The 22,256-nt window shown below is 45.2% G+C and overlaps 1 protein-coding gene across 1 annotated transcript in view; it reads left to right on the top strand.

Moving 5' to 3' along the window:
- Positions 1-1,928: 1,928 nt before the first annotated feature.
- Positions 1,929-22,256, top strand: part of LOC124553350 (probable cytochrome P450 6a13) — a 55,649-nt gene continuing 35,321 nt past the window's right edge. The window contains exons 1-3 of the mRNA XM_047127224.1: positions 1,929-1,964; positions 2,437-2,589; positions 2,680-2,888. Coding sequence (XP_046983180.1) covers positions 1,929-1,964; positions 2,437-2,589; positions 2,680-2,888 — 398 coding nt within the window. The remainder of the gene's footprint in view (positions 1,965-2,436; positions 2,590-2,679; positions 2,889-22,256) is intronic.

Below are 22,256 nucleotides of genomic sequence, written 5' to 3'. Positions count from 1 at the left end.
CGCTAATGCGCTGCTTCCTGGACTCAGGTAGGCCCCGGATCGAATCCGCCCGGCAGATAAACGACGACCGCCGGTGCGGCAGCCAGCCTGGATGTGGCTTTTAGGCGGTTTTCCACATCCTACTAGGTGAATACCGGGCTGGTGCCCACATCCCGCCTCAGTTACACGACTCGCAGACATTTGAAACACATTCACACCCTTTCATGATTTACACTAGATGCAGACAGCTGGGGTATGGGGTGGCGGCAGGAAGGGCATCTGGCCACCCCTTAAAATTAATCATGCCAATTCCCTACTTAACCCCTGCCAACCCTGCGCTCACTGCGGGATAAAGGCAGTAGCAGAAAAAAAGCAAAAGAAAGAACCCTGACAGCAACACCACCATGTTGAATAATGCTTTTCATGCAGCCACAGGACGTCGTGTTACGACTCAAACTGTGCACAATAGGCTGCATAATGCGCAACATCACTCCCGATTTCCATGGCGAGGTCCATCTTTGCAACCACACCATGCAGCGCGGTACAGATGGGCCGGTCAACATGCCGAATGGACCGCTCAGGATTGGCATCACGTTCTCTTCATCGATGAGTGTGACATATGCCTTCGAGCAGACAATCGTCGGAGATGTGTTTGGAGGCAACTCAGTCAAGCTGAACGCCTTAGACACATTGTCCAGCGAGTGCAGCAACGTCGAGGTTCACTACAGTTTTGGCATTATGTGGGCCGACGTACGCCATTGGTGTTCATGGAAGGCGCCGTCCATGCCATCCTCCGACCGATAGTGCAACCATATCGGCAGCATATTGGCGAGGCATTAGTCTTCAGGGACGACAATTCGCGCCCCCATCGTGCACATCTTGTGAATAACTTATGGCTCGACTAGAGTGGCCAACATGTTGTCCAGACAGGAACCCTATCGCACATGCCTGGGATAGACTGAAAAGGGCTGTTTATGGACGACGTGACCCACCAACCACTCTGAGGGATCTACGCCGAATCGCTGTTGAGGAACGGGACAATCTGCAGCAGCAGTGCCTTGATGAACTTGTGGATAGTAAGCCACGACGAATACAGGCATGCATCAATGCAAGAGGACGTGCTACTGGGTATTAGAGGTACCGGCGTCTACAGCAATCTGGACCACCACCTCTGAATGTCTCGCTGTATGGTGGCACAACATGCGATGTGTGGTGAGCAATAACAAGGGCGTAAATGATGTTTATGTTGATCTCTATTCCGCTTTTCTGTAGATGTTCAGGAAGTCTCGGAACCGAGGTGATGCAAAACCTTTTTTGATGTGTGTATATTTAGAAACTCACTGATGTTATATGCTTGTATGAAGTTACATTGACATCCGACCGTGACTTCTGGGTCCTCCACCTTTTTAGCAGGCAGTGGTCGCGCACTTTGCCTACTTACTGTGTGCTGTGCCTTATCGTGTTGTGCTGTATGTACATGTCAGGTGCGATGCCGCGCGGGATTAGCAGAGCGGTCTGAGGCGCTGCGGTCATGGACTGTGTGGCTGGTCCCGGCGGAGGTTCGAGTCCTCCCTCGAGCGTGGGTGTGTGTGTTTGTTCTTAGGATAATTTGGGTTAAGCAGTGTGTAAGCTTAAGGACTGATGATCTTAGCAGCTAAGTCCCATAAGATTACCGAGCGAGGTGGCGCTGTGGTTAGCACAGTGGACTCGCATTCGGGAGGACGACGGTTCAATCCCGTCTCCGGCCATCCTGATTTAGGTTTTCCGTGATTTCCCTAAATCGCTTCAGGCAAATGCCGGGATGGTTCCTTTGGAAGGGCACGGCCGATTTCCTTCCAAATCCTTCCCTAACCCGAGCTTGCGCTCCGTCTCTAATGACCTCGTTGTCGACGGGACGTTAAACACTAACCACCACCACCACCATACTAAAGTGAAACACTGATGGGGTCATGCTGAGATTTTTCAGAACTCTGTGGTTGGAGACAGTACAGAATTACTTGGATGTTAGGCTAGGGAGGTAGATGTGGTTGGTTGGTTGGCGGAGAAGACCAAACAGCGAGGTTCAAATGGTTCAAATGGCTCTGAGCACTATGGGACTTAACTTCTGAGGTCATCAGTCCCCTAGAACTTAGAACTACTTAAACCTAACTAACCTAAGGAAAGACCGAGCGAGGTGGCGCAGTGGCTAGCACACTGGACTCGCATTCGGGAGGATGACGGTTCAATCCCGTCTCCGGCCATCCTGATTTAGGTTTTCCGTGATTTCCCTAAATCGCTTCAGGCAAATGCCGGGATGGTTCCTTTGAAAGGGCACGGCCGATTTCCTTCCCCATCCTTCCCTCACCCGAGCTTGCGCTCCGTCTCTAATGACCTCGTTGTCGACGGGACGTTAAACACTAATCTCCCCCTCCTCTCCTATGAGATTGCACACACGTTTGAACATTTTTTTTCTTTCAGGTGCGGGACCCGGTGCTGGCGCGCCGGCTGCTGGGCCCCGACTTCGTGAGCTTCTCGTCGCGCGGCGTGCCCTGGGACGCGCGCGGCGACCCGCTGGCCGCGCACCTGCTCACCATGGACGGCCCCGCGTGGGCGGCGCTGCGCCGCAAGCTGGCGCCGCCCTTCTCGCCGGGCCGCGTGGCCGCCGCCGCCCCCGCCGTCGCCCACTGCGCCGCCGCCCTCGCCGCCGCGCTGCGGCACCAGGCGCTGCAGTCCGGCGCCGGCTCGGCGGACCTGGAGGCCAGGGAGCTGGCCGCCCACTACGCCACCGACGTCATCGGCCGCGTCGCCTTCGCCCTGGACTTCGGCTCCCTGCGGGGGCGCGGCGCCGCTGACGCCGACGTCGACTCCTCGCAGCGCTTCGGCGTCATGGCGCGGCGCGTAATCCGGCCCACTCCTTCGGCCGTGCTCAGGTCTGTACCGGGAGGCTGCCTTCACTGAAGCTGCCCCTAGACTGTCAGTATCATTGTTTAATGCTTCTACATCTACATAAATACTCCGCAACCCACCATGCGAAGGGTACCGCGAACCACAACTAGCATCTTCTCTCCCTGTTCCACTCCCAAACAGTTGTTGTTGTGGTCTTCAGTCCTGAGACTGGTTTGATGCAGCTCTCCATGTTACTCTATCCTGTGCAAGCTGCTTCATCTCCCAGTACCTACTGCAGCCTACATCCTTCTGAATCTGCTTAGTGTATTCATCTTTTGGTCTCCCTCTACGATTTTTACCCTCCACACTGCCCTCCAGTATCAAATTGGTGATCCCTTCATGCCTCAGAACATGTTCTACCAACTGATCCCTTCTTTTAGTCAAGTTGTGCCACAAACTCCTCTTCTCCCCAATTCTATTCAATAGCTCTTCATTAGTTATGTGATCTACCCATCTAATCTTCAGCATTCTTCTGTAGCACCACATTTCGAAAGCTTCTATTCTCTTCTTGTCCAAACTATTTATCGTCCACGTTTCACTTCCATACATGGCTACACTCCGTACAAATACTTTCAGAAACGACTTCTTTACACTTAAATCTATACTCGATGTTAACAAATTTCTCTTCTTCAGAAACGCTTCCCTTTCCATTGCCAGTCTACATTTTATACCCTCTCTACTTCCACCATCATCAGTTATTTTGCTCCCCAAATAGCAAAACTCCTTTACTACTTTAAGCGTCTCATTTCCTAATCTAATTCCCTCAGCATCACCCGAATTAGTTCGACTACATTCCATTTATCCTCGTTTTGCTTTTGTTGATCTTCATCTTATATCCTACTTTCAAGACACTGTCCATTCCGTTCAGCTGTTCTTCCAGGTCCTTTGCTGTCTCAGACAGAATTACAATGTCATCGGCGAACCTCAACGTTTTAATTTCTTCTCCATGGATTTTAATAGCTACTCCGAACTTTTCTTTTGTTTCCTTTACTGCTTGCTCAATACACAGATTGAATAGCATCGGGGAGAGCCTACAACCCTGTCTCACTCCCTTCCCAACCACTGCTTCCCTTTCATGTCCCTCGACTCTTATAACTGCCATCCAAAATGAATTTTTTTTAATGAATGGGACTCAAAAAGTATTTAATCCTAAGAAACTTCCTGGCAGATTAAAACTGTGTCCCGAGCCGAGACTCGAACCCGGGACCTTTGCCTTTTGCGGGAAAGTGCTCTACTTCTCTCTCTCTCTCTCTCTCTCTCTCTCTCTCTCTCTCTCTCTCTCTCTCTCCTTTTTTTTTTATCTACCCAAGCACGACTCACGCCGAGTCCTCACACTTTCACTTCTGCCAGTACCTCATCTCCTAGCTGTGAGCAGGGGGCGTGAGTCGTGCTTGGGTAGCTCAGGTGGTAGAGCACTTGCCCGCGAAAGGCAAAGGTCCCGAGTTCGAGTCTCGGTCCGGCACACAGTTTTAATATGCCAGGAATTTTCATGTCAGCCCACACTCCGCTGCAATCTCATTTAGAGCATTGTTCTGCTGATGAACGATGGACAATTTTGTTTCATAATATGTTAAGTAAGTTTATGCTAAGAGGAAAGCTAATACGAGTGCAAATGAAAATAGTTAATAACATAAAGTACACTATGTGATCAAAAGTATCCAGACACCTGGTTGGAAATGACTTACAAGTTCGTGGTGTCCTCCATCGGTAATGCTGGAATTCAATACGGTGTTGGCCACCCTTAGCCTTGATGACAGCTTCCACTCTCGCACGCATATGTTCAATTAGGTGCTGGAAGGTTTCTTGGGGAATGGCAGCCCATTCTTCACGGAGCGGTGCAGAGAGAACAGGTATCGACGTCGGACGGTGAGGCCTGGCACGAAGTCGGCGTTCCAAAACACCCCAGTAGGATTCAGGTCAGGGATCTGTGCAGGCCAGTCCATTATACGGATGTTATTGCCGTGTAACCACTCCGCCAAAGGCCGTGCATTATGAACATGTGTTGAAAGGCAGTCGCCATCCCCGAATTGCTCTTCAACAGTGGGAAACAAGAAGATGTAGGCCAGAGCTGTGATAGAGCTACGCAAAATAACAAGGAGTGCAAGACCCCTCCATGGAAAACACGGCCAGACCATAACACCACCGCCTCCGAACTTTACTATTGGCACTACACACGCTGGCAGATGACGTTCAACGGTCATTCGCCATACATACACCCTGCCATCGGATCGCCACATTGTGTACCGTGATTCGTCACTCCACTCAACGTTTTTCCACTGTTCATTCGTCCAATGTTTACGCTCCTTACACCACGTGAGGCGTCGTTCGGCATCTACCGGCGTGATGTGTGGCTTATGAGCAGTCGCTCGACAGTGAAACCCAAGTTTTCTCACCTCCCTCCTAGCTGTCATAGTACTTGCAGTGCATCCTGATGCAGTTTGGAATTCGTGCGTGACGGTCTGGATTGATGTCTCCCTATTACACATTACGACCCACTTCAACTGTCGGCGGTCTCCGTCAGTCAACAGACGAGGTCGGCCTAAACGTTTTTGTGCTGTACGTGTCCCTTCACGTTTCCACTTCACTGTCACATCGTAAACAGTGGACCTAGGAATGTTTAGGAGTGTGGAAATCTCGGGCACAGACGTATGACGTAAGTGACACACAGTCACCTGACCACGTTCGAAGTCCGTGAGTTCCATGGAGCGCCCCATTCCGCTCTCACGATGTCTAATTACTCCTGAGGTCGCTACTATGGAGTACCTGGCAGTAGGTGGCAGCACAATCCACCTTATATGAAATACGTATGTTGTTGGAGGTATCCGGATACTGTTGACCACATATTATATATTTGTACCACAGAAGCGAATTTCTCAGTCTTATCAATTTAATTTCAGAGACAAAAATTGAGCTTCGATACTCACAAAATGTCGAAACAGAACTGCACATTCACGTCGCCGTGTAGACAGCCATTTACTAAACTAGTTTCACAGTCGTGCCTCAAGTTTCGCGACTCACAAGGGGAAGGCCTCAGACACGGCCAACCGATTCGGCTCAAATTTGGCAGGTCGCTTGTGTACAACTTAAAATGAAGGAATCTAAGATATTTTGGGTCAACACCCCCTCGTTTTTGAGAAAATCACCCCTAAGTGTATGACGAGCAATCAACACAAAATTGACGGGATCGATAGGTAATTGTAAGTAGAGCATTGTTCATCATCAGGTATGGGGTCCGAAAACGCAAACTTTTCCAGAAATGGGGGTAAGAAACTTTTATAACTGCCGCTTCTGTACCGACATGCAAAAAGCTTTTCGCCGGCAGCGCCGATAGCGCAATGGCCAAGGTAACTGGCTCGGAATGGGAGAACCCGGGTTTGAATCTCGAAGAAACCTAGCGGATGTTATTCTTTTCGTTTTTATCTTTCCATATCTCAATTGATAGGGATAGGAGGGTTAATAAGGTACAGGGTGTTTCAAAAATGACCGGTATATTTGAAACGGTAATAAAAACTAAACGAGCAGCGATAGAAATACACCGTTTGTTGCAATATGCTTGGGACAACAGTACATTTTCAGGCAGACAAACTTTCGAAATTACAGTAGTTACAATTGTCAACAACAAATGGCGCTGCGGTCTGGGAAACTCTGTAGTACGATATTTTCCACATATCCACCATGCGTAGCAATAATATGGCGTAGTCTCTGAATGAAATTACCCGAAACCTTTGACAACGTGTCTGGCGGAATGGCTTCACATGCAGATGAGATGTACTGCTTCAGCTGTTCAATTGTTTCTGGATTCAGGCGGTACACCTGGTCTTTCAAGTGTCCCCACAGAAAGAAGTCACAGGGGTTCATGTCTGGCGAATAGGGAGGCCAATCCACGCCGCCTGCTGTATGTTTCGGATAGCCCAAATCAATCACACGATCATCGAAATATTCATTCAGGAAATTAAAGACGTCGGCCGTGCGATGTGGCCGGGCACCATCTTGCATAAACCACGAGGTGTTCGGAGTGTCGTCTAAGGCAGTTTGTACCGCCACAAATTCACGAAGAATGTCCAGATAGCGTGATGCAGTAATCGTTTCGGATCTGAAAAATGGGCCAATGATTCCTTTGGAAGAAATGGCGGCCCAGACCAGTACTTTTTGAGGATGCAGGGACGATGGGACTGCAACATGGGGCTTTTCAGTTTCCCATATGCGCCAGTTCTGTTTATTGACGAAGCCGTCCAGGTAAAAATAAGCTTCGTCAGTAAACCAAATGCTGCCCACATGCATATCGCCGTCATCAATCCTGTGCGCTATATCGTTAGCGAATGTCTCTCGTGCAGCAATGGTAGCGGCGCCGAGGGGTTGCCGCGTTTGAATTTTGTACGGATAGAGGTGTAAACTCTGGCGCACGAGACGATACGTGGACGTTGGCGTCATTCGGACCGCAGCTGCAACACAGCGCATGGAAACCCGAGGCCGCTGTCGGATCACCTGCTGCACTAGCTGCGCGTTGCCCTCTGTGGTTGCCGTACGCGGTCGCCCTACCTTTCCAGCACGTTCATCCGTCACGTTCCCAGTCCGTTGAAATTTTTCAAACAGATCCTTTATTGTATCGCTTTTCGGTCCTTTGGTTACATTAAACCTCCGTTGAAAACTTCGTCTTGTTGCAACAACACTGTGTTCTAGGCGGGGGAATTCCAACACCAGAAAAATCCTCTGTTCTAAGGAATAAACCATGTTGTCTACAGCACACTTGCACGTTGTGAACAGCACACGCTTACAGCAGAAAGACGACGTACAGAATGGCGCACCCACAGACTGCGTTGTCTTCTATATCTTTCACATCACTTGCAGCGCCATCTGTTGTTGAAAATTGTAACTACTGTAATTTCGAAAGTTTGTCTGCCTGAAAATGTACTGTTGTCCCAAGCATATTGCAACAAACGGTGTATTTCTATAGCTGCTCGTTTAGTTTTTATTGCTGTTTCAAATATACCGGTCATTTTTGAAACACCCTGTAAGTAAATCAATAAGGAATGATAATAATAAGGTAGGCAAACTAATTTCCCAAACGCCGTGAGTTAGTAAAGAATTAAACTTTTAAGCCTTGTCACATGAGAACAACTCGGAGTAAGAGTGCTGCGAATTCCTCACGAGGGATCACAGATAGCCAACCGCGCGACGCTTGTTTACAGCGAGGCACGGCATAGAATGCACGCGCGGAGAGTTAAGTTGTCCCGGTTGCCTCTTCGTCATATCATAGTTGTGAACCTGGAAGAGTGGAGGTGTCCAGCACGAGCCTTATAGAAGTCATTCGGAAAGAGTTGTTTTCCGTCATTAGGCTGCCGCGAACCTCGCGGATACATGTAGTTATTTTTCCATCGTTAATGCGCCGAATGAAATACGTTTTGTGAATGAATACAGTGCCCTTCCGTAAGTAACATATGACGAGTACTGTATGTAGTTTGTAGTAATTAGCTCGTCTGTTTATGCCGTAGTAACTAGTTATTGTTTGTTGTGTCCTATCTTTCGAGATTCGAACCCGGGGTCTTCGAGACCCAGCGTTGGCCGGTGCGCTATCAGCGCTGTCCCGAATAGCGTTTACCATGTGGGTACAGGAGCGGCAGCTATAAAAGTTTCTCTCCTCGATTTCTGGAAAAGTTTGCGTTTGCGGACCCCATGCCCAAAAAAAATGGCTCTGAGCACTATGGGACTTAACAGCTATGGTCATCAGTCCCCTAGAACTTAGAACTACTTAAACCTAACTAACCTAAGGACAGCACACAACACCCAGCCATCACGAGGCAGAGAAAATCCCTGACCCCGCCGGGAATCGAACCCGGGAACCCGGGCGTGGGAAGCGAGAACGCTACCGCACGACCACGAGATGCGGGCGGACCCCATACCCGATGATGAAAAATGCTCTGTTTACAATTATCTATCGATCCCTCCAATTTTGAGTCGATTGCTCTTTACAACCTTTAGGGGTGATTTTCTCATAAACGCGGGGGTGTTGACCCAAAATAACTTAGATTCCTTCGTTTTAGGTTGTACACAAGCGACGTGCCAAATCTGAGCCGAATCGGTTGTCCGTGTCTGAGGCCGTCCCCTTGTCATTGTTAGCGATGGCAGTTAGCGCTGAAACAGCCCGTTTTACGTTATGTCGCTTTTTTTCCATGTCTGTTTAAGTTGGCTATTAAAACTGCTCAAAATAGCTGGTTTCTGAAATAACTGATTTTTTGTTTCTTGTTCCTATTATTTCCTCTAATAAACGCAGAAGTCGAACAAAGACTGAGAAAATTAGTCTCTAAGTTTAGAGATACATAGAATCAAAATATTTAATAGGCAAATAAAAGAAAACTTCCTCCGTCCACCGTTCGTTGTTATTCCTGAAAAGTGATAGTAAGTGGTTGAAAAGTACAGATCACCAGTATTCTCTTATTGATTCTTGAAACTCTGAAAATCATGTTGTCACCGGGATCATATCAATCTTTGGCCATTATGAATAGTTAATGTTAGAGTGAAAACTCAGGTTCGAGAACTCTATTTTTCGTGTTAATTTGTCCGTCTTCGAGGGCTACAAATAGATAAAGGCATATTGCCGGGTGATCAAAAAGTCAATATAAATTTGAAAACCACGGAATAATATAGATAGAGAGGTAAAAATTGACACATATGCTTGGAATGACATGGGGTTTTATTAGAACAAAAAAAAAAAAACACCCCATATTGCTAGACGCAGGTCCCCAGACCTCAGTCCGTGCTATTATTGGCTTTGGGGTTATCCGAAGTCGCAAGTGTATCGTGATCGACCGACATCTCTAGGGATGCTGAAAGACAACATGTAGTGTTGGCAGAAGAGCCCACACTTTTTTTCTAGAGGAGGCCGAAATGCACGCGTTTAATTACACGCTGACTGGCGTGAGGTCTGGAACAGGACAATATCTTGAGAATTGCAAATAAAGTACGTAGATGATGTAATACTTAACTTTAATCCACAATTGTAGAACATCTCTCGTTACGGTACATGTTTCATAATATTAATTATCAATTGAATACGGCGCCTTGCTAGGTCGTAGCAAATGTAGCTGAAGGCTATGCTAACTATCGTCTCGGCAAATGAGAGCGTATTTGTCAGTGAATCATTGCTATGAACGTCGGCTGTACAACTGGGGCGAGTGCCAGGACGTCTCTCTAGACCTGCCGTGTGGTGGCGCTCGGTCTGCGATCACTGACAGTGGCGACACGCGGGTCCGACGTATACTAACGGACCGCGGCCGATTTAAAGGCTACCACCTAGCAAGTGTGGTGGTTGGCGGTGACACCACACAACATCCGACGCCAATGCCTCACCATAACTCCGGACATGCTTTACTGTGCTGTTCACAACATTATTCATCGATTACAGCTATTGTTGAGGACTGCTGTCGGACATATTGAACATTTCCTGTTAAGAACATCATCTTTGCTTTGTCTTACTTTGCTATGCTAATTATTGCTGTTCTAATTAGATGAAGCGCCATCTGTCGAACATTTTTTGAACATTTATATTTTTTGGCTCTAATAAAACCCCATGTCATTTCAAGCATGTGTGTCAATTTGTACCTCTCTATCTACATTATTTCGTGATTTATTCAGTTTTCAAATTTATACTGACTTTTTGATCACCCGGTATATAGACACCGGCAGCAGATCAGCTACTGTCTATTTTTGTTGTCAACTGTGAATGGACTTTTGTTAAGTTTTTAATTTATTAGTCTTACGATAATTTCCTCCCTCTTCAGACAACTCTTTAATCTTTTAAAGCAAATGGAGCATTGTACTTCATTGCTACGTCACTTCGTCGAAATATTTCCAGTCTAGGGTTGGTGCCATTCTGCAGTACAGCGGGTGCCCGGTGACGACAACAAGAAACTACCGTATAGACCAGGCGGGGCCAACCTTGCGCACGGCAAGTACGTGCGTACCTGAGCCACGACACATGGCAACGGCGGCATTATTGTCTCACCAGTACTGTACTAATTTTTATGCCATGTCTTTACTGCTCGTTTCTGTCAGCATTGTTATTAAAGAAAGCAATGGTCGCTTCTCACATTTTCTGCAATAACTCAATATTTCAGAATAACCCAAATTTTACGTATAAAATTACTTTGCTTTCAAGAAAGGTTTAGCCGGCCGCGGTGGTCTAGCCGTTCTAGGCGCTCAGTCCGGAACCGCGGGACTGCTACGGTCGCAGGTTCGAATCCCGCCTCGGGCATGGATGCGTGTGATGTCCTTAGGTTAGTTAGGTTTAAGTAGTTCTAAGTTCTAGGGCACTGATGACCACAGATGTTAAGTCCCGTAGTGCTCAGAGCCATTTGAACCAAGAAAGGTTTATTTAAAAACAAGAAATTGTGGCACTGTTGCAATGGATAATTGATATTTCTGTTTTTGTAAAAATAAAAAAAAACTCCTGTTATAACCTAAAGTACCGGTTAAACGGAGCTAAAATACCATTATCAGATTCAACAGGTCGGTTTTCCCCATCAGTACTCAGTGCCCCAGTGTAAACCTGGCTTAAGCATCCACTCTTCGAACACTTGACGCCTGACACCAGGTTTATCGGCAACCCGCTGCACTTGACGTCATTGCGGGGTTGCATCAGTGGCTTGAGAACGGCGCAACTCAGCAGCTTCATTTATGATTTAAATAACAAAACACTGCACCAGTCACGATTTTTCATGCATAGCACGACGTTTTTCGGGAATATTATCAGGTGAAAATATCTAGGTCGCTATTTTATGTGGCGATTGTGTGTGTCTGTGTGTTGTGTTGGGCTTCTATGGACGTGTTACACACCTAACCAGTTCGCAAAATCAGGCATTTACAAAACACATAAAAAACGCTGAAACCAATTCGCAAGTATAGAAGGAGATCTTAGAATACTCCATCACTTCCAGAAATCACATACAGTGGATTTAATGAAAGAGCTGTAAATTTTTGTACACCACAAAAAGCAAGGAGAAAAAATTTTCATTGACAATATACAGGGTGATTCAAAAAGAATACCACAACTTTAGGAATTTAAAACTCTGCAACGACAAAAGGCAGAGCTAAGCACTATCTGTCGGCGAATTAAGGAAGGTATAAAGTTTCATTTAGTTGTACATTTGTTCGCCATTCCAGTCAATAAAGTTTTTGGTCCCTTTTTCTTCGAAGGTGCTACTGTAACTGGACTACAGTATCTGGAGATGTTAGAGAATTGGCTGTTCCCTCAGCTCGAACAAGAAGCACAACAATTCATATTTCAGCAGGATGGAGCGCCACGACATTGGCACTTATCTGTCCGTAACTACCTGAACGTCAACTACCCGAGGCGATGGATCGGCCGCCAGGCAGCCCGTGGCAGAGCACTTCATCACTGGCCTCCAAGAAGCCCTGATCTTACCCCCCGCGATTTTTTCTTATGGGGGTATGTTAAGGATATGGTGTTTCGGCCACCTCTCCCAGCCACCATTGATGATTTGAAACGAGAAATAAAAGCAGCTATCCAAACTGTTACGCCTGATATGTTACAGAGAGTGTGGAACGAGTTGGAGTATCGGGTTGATATTGCTCGTGTGTCTGGAGGGGGCCATATTGAACATCTCTGAACTTGTTTTTGAGTGAAAAAAAACCTTTTTAAATACTCTTTGTAATGATGTATAACAGAAGGTTATATTATGTTTCTTTCATTAAATACATATTTTTAAAATTGTGGTATTCTTTTTGAATCACCCTGTATATATTCGTTTCTTCATACATGTCGCTCAATATACGCAAGGAAATAGTATAACCAGTAAATACCCGATTTTGAAGCATTCTAACTCCCATGTTTAACACAGATTCAAACTTCTGATTAATTTACAAATCGGTATGCATGTCACAGCATGTGTTGCCAGTATGTTCCGAAACGCCGTGCATAAAAACGTGATCTTACAGTGCATTTATCTCGGCCACATTTCAGGCCGTTTCCTTCTCACATTTTCTCGCAAACGTCCCATCGATTGACAGTTTGTCCCCGTGGTACGAATTTATGATGAACTAATCCTCCAAAGTCAAAGAACACTATCAGCATGGCTTTGACATTTGGCCTGACCTGACGAGCTTTTTTGGTCTTGCAGAATCTTTACTGACCCATTGTGAAGACTGAACTATGGTCTCATAACCCTAGGCATACCTCTCTTCAAGAGCTATGATTCTCTTAAGGAACGTCTCTTTCTCATTCGCGCGATCCAAAAGCTTTTCACACATTGCTCGCCGAAGGTCTTTCTGGTCTCGACTCATCAGCCGTGGGACGAACTTGGCGGCAACACGATGCATTCCAAAATGCTGTGTCAGAATTTCGTGACATGATCCAACCGAAATGTTACATTACCGGCCATTAAAATTGCTGCACGACGAAGATGCCGTGCTACAGATGCAAAATTTAACCGTCACGAAGAAGATGCTGTGATATGCAAATGATTGGCTTTTCAGAGCATTCACACAAGGTTGGCGCCGGTGGCGACACCTACAACGTGCTGACATGAGGAAAGTTTCCAACCGATTTCTCATACACAAACAGCAGTTCACCGGCGTTGCCTGGTCAAACGTTGTTGTGATGCCTCGTGTAAGGAGGAGAAATGCGTACCATCACGTTTTCGACTTTGATAAAGGTCGGATTGTAGCCTATCGCGATTGCGGTTTACCGTATTGCGACACTGCTGCTCGCGTTGGTCGAGATCCAATGACTGTTAGCAGAATACGGAATCGGTGGGTTCAGGAGGGTAATACGGAACGCCGTGCTGGATCCCGACGGCCTCGTATCACTAGAAGTGGAGATGACAGACATCCGCATGGCTGTAACGGATCGTGCAGCCACGTCTCGATCCCTGAGTCAGCAGATGGGGACGTTTGCAAGACAACAACAATCTGCACCAACAGTTCGACGACGTTTGCAGCAGCACGGACTATCAGTTCGGAGACCACGGCTGCGGTTACCCTTGACGCTGCATCACAGACCGGAGCGCCTGTGATGGTGTACTCGACGACGAACCTGGGTGCACGAGTGGCGAAACGTCATTTTTTCGGATGAATCCTGTTTACAGCATCACGATGGTCGCATCCGTGTATGGCGACATCACGGTGAACGCACATCGGAAGCGTGTATTCGTCATCGCCATACTGGCTTATCACCCGGCGTGATGGTATGGGGTGCCATCGGTTACACGTCTAGGTCACCTCTTGTTCGCACTGACGGCACTTTGAACAGTGGACGTTACATTTCAGATGTGTTACGACCCGTGGCTGTACCCTTCATTCGATCCCTGCGAAACCCTACATTTCAGCAGGATAATGCACGACCCCATGTTGCAGGTACTGTACGGGCCTTTCTGGATACAGAAAATGTTCGACTGCTGCCCTGGCCAGCACATTTTCCAGATCTCTCACCAACTGAAAACGTCTGGTCAATGATGGCCGAGCAACTGGCTCGTCACAATACGCCACGATGAATCGTGTTGAAGCTGCGCGGGCAGCTGTACCTGTGCACGCCATCCAAGCTCTGTTTGACTCAATGCCCAGGCGTATCGAGGCCGTTATTACGGCCAGAGTTGGTGGTTCTGGCTACTGACTTGTCAGGATCTATGCATCCAAATTGCATGAAAGTGCAATCACATATCAGTTCTAGTATAATATATTTGTGCAATGAATACCCGTTTATCATCTGCATTTCTTCTTGGTGTAGCAAGTTTAATGGCCAGTAGTGCAATCTCTCGGACAGTCATTCTTCTATTGTGACGCACAATTTCGTTGACATTCCTGACACGAGCGTCGTCGGTAGACACCAAAGGTCGTCTTGAACGAGTGTCATCTTTAACGTCCACCCGGCCATATTTAAGCTCCGTGAACCATTCATAACACCGAGTACAGCTCAACTACTCGACACCGTGGGCTACCTGCATGAATTGGTGTGTGTCTGTAAAGGTTTTTGTGAGTTTCACGCAAAATTTAATGCAGACGCGTTGCTCCTCTAACTCTGCCACCTCGAAATTCGCAAACTGTGCGACACAACTTCCTACTCTTTGCAGCACTGAACAATAACTAACAGACATGCAACAATGAAACTTTGCAGGGATGCCAGCTGCATTTCGCTCCAACACGCCACTTGCGCGAAATTATGAAGTTCCGGAATTTTTTGTACAGACAACGTGCACTGATTCTGACTGTAAGCCTTGTCTTACTGTGTTAAACCTTTGGTGTAAAATTATACGTTTTACTTTGTAGATTTTGACAAATGTTTAAATTCGGTAACTAGATGAAAATTTCGACTTAATTAACGGAATAATTGTTATATTTTTGCGTTCCATGCATTAAAAAGTTACCAAGAGGTGCGGATTACTGCGAAATATATGTAAAAACAGACGAATCACACTGATTCATTGACATGAGCCATAACTCATTCATGAAGAAATACTTTCGAATATCTCTATACTTACAGCTTATTTCGCTGAATGCAAGAGAATATAAACAAATTTCATGCGCTACTGCTGTCGTACGTTGTCGTCTTCATAGACACTTTTCTTGACACTTAAAAAAAATTGGTGTCAGATGATTTGCTCTTTTTTATAGTTCACTCGATTTTCTGATACATGAATTTTTTTATAAATTTAATTACTTTTGCTTCAAAAGCGAATGTGTTGAATATTCTTGCCGTTTAAGGCTCATATTTAGCAACAATTGTGGAATTTGCTTTTCACGATTTATTATCACGGCTGTGTGGTTTTCCTGTAAGCTACAAATGTGTGGCTTAATTTGGTGCGTGAAATAATGTAGGTCTTACATTCCATAAAGGTTTAGTACTTTCCACATTCACTGATTTGGCTGAAAATGTAGTGAACAAAACTCTGCTTTGTTGGATAGATATACGACTTCTTTCTGCAAAAGCTCAGGTCTCCTGGTGTTTACTAACAAGTTTTTGTTATTGAAGGAAAACGACACTATACCGTACATGTCTGTACGTTACAAGAGAATCGCAGATAAACTGTCATGTAATGCACCGTTTCATATCTCCAAAGGTCCTTAGGAAACTAAATAATCACAAATTTGGTGTAATTTTTTTTAGTTATTGTCGATTTTTATGGCACTACATACACTCCCTATTGTAAAAGCTATGTTACAAATCAGTATAAACGTTCGTATTCGCACTCATCCGAAATCATATTCAGAAGTGCCACTTGCTGGCCACTTCGAGCGCTGCAATCGCTGGGGAGCAACAGAAACCAAACGGAGTGTCGCGATCATTGACCATAGATGACGTAGACTGCGCATGACGTCATTTTACTGACACCAACGTCTAAGTCACGTGACTCAGATCATTACTCATTTATAGAGCGCAATTAATGACACTTTTGTTACAGATCAAATGTTGTGCTTTTTACTAGATGCAGAAGTAAAGACCTTCACGTATGCTCAGGCAAGTCTTGTTTTGTATCCTACTGATTAGATAAGGTGACAAAAATCTCCGTTGTGTAAATGAATTACTTTAAAATACTTGCACAGGTACTTCCATAAGTTGAAAGTTAGGATGGATGTTGGTTCTTGCAAGTAAAACTTGGTGAATGACTAAGATTTTGAGACGACATATCGTTAATATATAGCTCACTACACCAGTATAATCAACGTTTTGTAATATATTACGCTCCCTGTCTTGATATCGTTTCGGTATCTGTACTGAATTAAGTAAAAGACAGAAAACATATGTGCTTATTTTACGTAAATAGATGATATTGCGCACATGAACGAATTTCCTTTCTTACAGAAGCTTACTAAAGCATTTCACACATATTCTTGTGGAATCTGTAGAAAACGAATGCTGTATTCAAAATTGTTATTTTGTCTTCCACTCCTGTGGACGCGGTGAGCTACAAGAATTCACAGTGAAAAAAAAAAATGTATACAGTACAGAACAGTCGTTCTGTAGCTTGTTAAAAGAACTATCAATACATTTCAACTTGGCCACATGTAGAAAAGATAAACATTGCTTTATTATCAGGAATTTCGGAGAAACTAGGTTAACTGCACTACCACATGTATAAGAGTAGTACTACAGTTCGTTGCACTGTCAAAATCAGAGCTTAATTTCAGCTAAGAACGAGAGAAACTGTTAGCTGTCAGCTCCACTTCACACGGGACGTGACAGAAACTCGGCCTTCTGCCCCGAGTCACGTGACTTAGATGTTGGTTTCAAGCGTTAAAACAGTCTATGTTATATATGGTGTATGGTCGCGATCCAGGCCCCCACAACCGCACGAGTGGTCGACTGTGAAGAGCGGACAAATTGAATAGCTGGGCGGCGGCCATTAGAGTGGTAAACTGACGCGCGGAGTTCAAATGTTTATACATCGCTTTTGGTCATAAAATGCCTTCCCTTGAGTTAGGTCACAAACATAATGCCTCATTTAAATACGTTACTACAGTATACTTTTTAATTTATGAACAAACAGCAACTAGTCACTGTTTATGAATTTATCTTACGTACTACATGGAATCTGCCATAGCTAAAAGTTACGTACTGGACCCCTAACATTTTTCGTAGTTCATTTACGATAGATGTACGCAAAATGCATCAAAAGACTCGAAGATTTGCCCACTATATTAATAGATATTTTCTGACTCTACCTTGCTTTAGATTTTATGACGAGAAGTGCATTATATATGGCATAGTGCTTTGGCAACTCACGACCAAATTATCAAGTTTCAACCTAACCTAGACCATGAAAACACTACAGATCAGCCAACTTTCTTCAAAATGATCAGAACATATAAAATGGTATTCTGTCGGTCGGAAATGTTGCCTCCTGACAGCGTGTAACCATTTTTGTAACAGCTGTGGTTTTGAGAAAGGAAACCTGCAAATAGATGCACAGACATTATACTAATACCGTGTTACAAAAACATTTATTAAGCAAGTGCATTGACATACAAAACAACTTAAAATATTCACTTACCTGTGAAATGTAATATTCGTTCCTTTCTCGAATTGAATGGTACAATTAATCGCTGCACGACTCTTCACATTGTACTTCTTTTGATTGGAACGTACAGACAGTAGAATTACGAGTAACAAATACTGTATGTACGCCCCAACAAACATACAACGTTGAATCAGGGTCTTCATAAACAACAGTACTACACAACACATCAGATTACAACCACTATAATGGCGTCCAGCCGAAGGTTCAAATTATCCCGCAACTGCAGCGCCATCAGTGAGTCTAGTTATTTTTTACAAGGTCTTTGTCGCGATCATAGAGTAGAAATATCTCTGGAGTGAGCATTGCATCCTGTGCATGTTGTCAACATTAAACTGGAATTGTCACGTGATCTAGGGGCGACGTCGATTGTTTAGCGCCAATTCGCGTCCGCCATCAGGTGACGTCACGTCTCGACACACAACTCCAAAACGTTGTACAATATCTTTCGAATGGAGGCATTCGCACAGGCCGTCAACGGAACGTCACGTCATTTCACGGTACGTCAAGGTTTCTCGGGAAGAAAATTTTGACGGTACCAGTCTGTTAACGTCTTAAGTTAACCTATTTTCGCCCGCGCTCATTCTCCTTATAATAGTGGATTTTGTGCTGTTATATCTTCATAATCTATATTTTAGAATAGCGCTTTGTTTTAGTGACAAACTGGAGATGTTCCATGACGACTGGGATATTTTTTCCACTTTCTTACACAACCGAGGTCGTATATCTGAAGGCGGAAAGTTATTTAGGTTTTACGATAACAGAACAGCGCTGACGCCCACAATGTATATGTATAAGAACATAAGTAGACGAAGCAAATTCCACCCAATGACATTTTAAGCAAAAAAGTCAGCTTTAATGAAGGAGTAAAATACAGTTGTTTATGACGTTATTAATTACGTAAGAAAAAACATCATGGATAAGTTTAACAGGCTTCATTAATTCGTTTGAAGCTTTCTTTGATGTGTATGAATGTACATATTTTCCCTGGCAAATAATTGTCGATGTTTTGAAACGTTGTCTCACTTTTCAGTAATTTACCAAACATAACTGATCAAGAACATAGGTTATAAAGTTTGCTTCGGCCATTGACAAATTTTGTCGTTGTTAGCTCCTCAGTTCTGATACTTTACATTTTATGCATATTACGGATGGTGACTCAAAACCCCAGTTTCGCCGTTCAGTACTGTGTTACGCGACTTGACGAGATGTGACATGAAAGACATTGTAAATACATGCTGACGTGAAGCTTACGTGACGTCATGCTCGTTCATTTTGCACTTCAAAGCTAAGAGCCCAATTTGTTTCAAATATCAGACGTAAACTGCTATGGTGCCTGCAAAACGTTTATACTAAATCCACAGCACTTACGAAGGGAATCTGTCTTTACTAGCGATATGACAACATTCAAAATTTATAGGACAAATGTCGGACAAATCTACGGCATCCCTAGATCACGTGACTATTGTGGCAACGTATGTTGACAACACAAAATCAATTCTGCGCTTCTGAATGCTCACTCCAGAGATATTTCTACTCTATGGTCGCCATGATGGTCCGATCATAGACATACATTATTTTTTCTATGGTCGCGATTGTTATTTTAGACTGGGGTGTCAGTGATGTTTTGGTTGTCGGTCGATTTCTGCACCGCGAAGATTGCGCAATACCTGCAAGTAAACAGACAGAAAAATACTATTTTTTAGCATTATTACGAGACTTAATATTTTTCTATTGCAGTAAAACCGCAAAAAGACGACTGCAGAGCAAGAGAAGTAGAACAATACACAGACACAACAGTACACAATCTTGTGTTTCACAAGGGAACCTCCCCACCGCACCCATCTCAGATTTAGTTATACGTTGGCAAGTGGATAGGCCTTGAAAAACTGAACACAGGTCAATCGAGAAAACAGGAAGAAGTTGTGTGGAACTACGAAAAGAATAAGCAAAATATACAAACTGAGTAGTCCATGGGGATGATAAGCAACATCAAGGATATTGCGAGCTCGGGAGCGCCGTGGTCCCGTGGTTAGCGTGAGCAGCTGTGGAACGAGAGGTCCTTGGTTCAAGTCTTCCCTCGAGTGAAAAGTTTAATTTTTTATTTTCAGACAGTCATCACCACACGTACTGTTTATCAACAAATGTAGGAAATAATCATACAAATATTCGACAATCGTTCGATCCCTTAAGGAACTTTCCGACGCCTTACAGTTCGGAAAATATTCATTGACATTGTTATTGAAGTGGCGAGCTATATTTGCTGGATTCATACTGCCCACGGAATGCATCTCACGTATTTAATGCACTCTCGTTCAAAGTAGCGAACAGTCAACTGCCAGCCAGGGAGCCTCGTTGGCAGGAATACTCTCTCTCCCGTGCGCTGTAGTCGACTGACGTCGTGTGTTTCGATGTTTGTTTAGGTGTAGCGTCCCCATACTACGGCGCAATTACCTCGCATCGGACGGACGGACAGATAATAATTGTCTGAAAGTAAAAAATTCAATTTTTCACTCGAGGGGAGACTTGAACCAAGGACCTCTCGTTCTGAAGCTGCTCACGCTAACCACGCGACCACGGCGCTCCCGAGTTCATACTCTCCTTGATGTCGCTTATCTTCCGCATGGTATATTCTGCTTATTTTTTTAATAGTTCCACACAACTTCTTCCTGTTTTCTCGATTGATCTGTGTTCAGTTTTTCAATGCCTATCCACTGTGCAAACTTATAACTAAATCTGAGGGGGGTGCGATGGGGATTTTCCCTTGTCAGTGCGCGACCGACTAACCGATCGATCCAATCGCCAATGACCGTTGCCTGAGCAAACTGGAGCAGACTGGCGGGCTAACGCGCAGACTCGGATGCAGGAACTCAGCCCCGACCGTGCGACCACTCGATGAGTTCTCTTACTGGCGGAGTGGAAAAACTCTCATTTTGCCGACACGAACAAATGCGGACGAGAGACAGACCCAGACTGACCGACTGGCGAGTTTTTTTTTTTTTTTTTCTTTATTGATTTTCAATTCCCCCCCGAAGGGCGGGCTGGCAGCAACTTACTACGCTGCTCTACAGCCTACAGACTTTGTTTAAATAAAGGAACAAGAAAGAAACAAGGAAAAACAGGCGATAAAATGGTGATTTAAAGTGTAAAATGGCGTAAAAATGCGGAAAGTTAAAACAGAAAGCAAAAGGGGTTGGCAATGTAGATAAAATACACAGGAATCAGACAAGTAACATAGTAGACACACAATTAAAAAGAAAACATGGCGGCAGTCTGGTTTCTGTTCGCAAGAGATTAAAAAAAAAAAAGCACACCCAGCGGCCGGCCGCGGTTGTCTCGTGGTTCTAGGCGCGCAGTCCGGAACCGCGGGACTGCTACGGTCGCAGGTTCGAATCCTGCCTCGGGCATGGATGTGTGTGATGTCCTTAGGTTAGTTAGGTTTAAGTAGTTCTAAGTTCTAGGGGACTGATGACCACAGAAGTTAAGTCCCATAGTGCTCAGAGCCATTTGAACCAGCCACACCCAGCGACAGTATGATGGCTGTTCGCGACACTTCCCAAAAGACACAACACGGAACACTCACTGGAAAAACACACCGTAAAACACTGCACGAAAAAGGCGGCACAAATATGGCACTCCCGATCCAAAGGCAGATGGGGGGGGGGGGGGTTGGGGGGGACCTGCAGGAGGAAGAAAAACAAGGAGGGAGGAGAGGAATAAACGAAAAGGGGGGGAACCAAGGAGGGAGAGGACTAATAAAGGGGGAGAAGGGCAGACACGAGAGGGAATGAGAGGAGGCAGAGGAGGGAAATGGAAAAGGACGCGGGGGAGAGAAGGGGGCAAAGAGAGGGGAGGGGGGGAAGAAAGAGGATGGAAGGGGGGAGAGGGAGCCCGGGAAAAGGACAGAGGAAAGGAGGGGGAGTGAGGATCAGAGTTGATAGGAGGGCATCATCCGGGAGGGGGAGTTGATGGACTGGCGAGCTCGCAGCGCCCCTTAAATGCAGGTGAACAGCCAACCTCTCCCCTTCCCCACCAGAGGGAGACACCAAAGCTGCGACTGCCACAGCGGCGCAACCGCCAGAAACGGAGGGCGACTGCTTCACACTACGCGCTGCGCCGCGCTCTTCAAAACAACAATTTTTACCACGACTCAGTAAACACAAATATTTGCGCTTGATAATGAGAATAAATTCTGTTATGGATGATAAAATACGTACCTGGTTTAGTGTCTTATTGTTTCGATCATGAATGACACACTTGCAGGATTTCATGAAACATTGCGATCAAAAAAATGTTCAAATGTGTGTGAAATCTTATGGGACTTAA

The sequence above is a fragment of the Schistocerca americana genome, chromosome 11, assembly GCF_021461395.2.
Source record: "Schistocerca americana isolate TAMUIC-IGC-003095 chromosome 11, iqSchAmer2.1, whole genome shotgun sequence".
Classification (NCBI taxonomy): Eukaryota; Metazoa; Arthropoda; class Insecta; order Orthoptera; family Acrididae; genus Schistocerca; species Schistocerca americana.
This window is presented reverse-complemented; position numbering and strand designations above follow the sequence as displayed.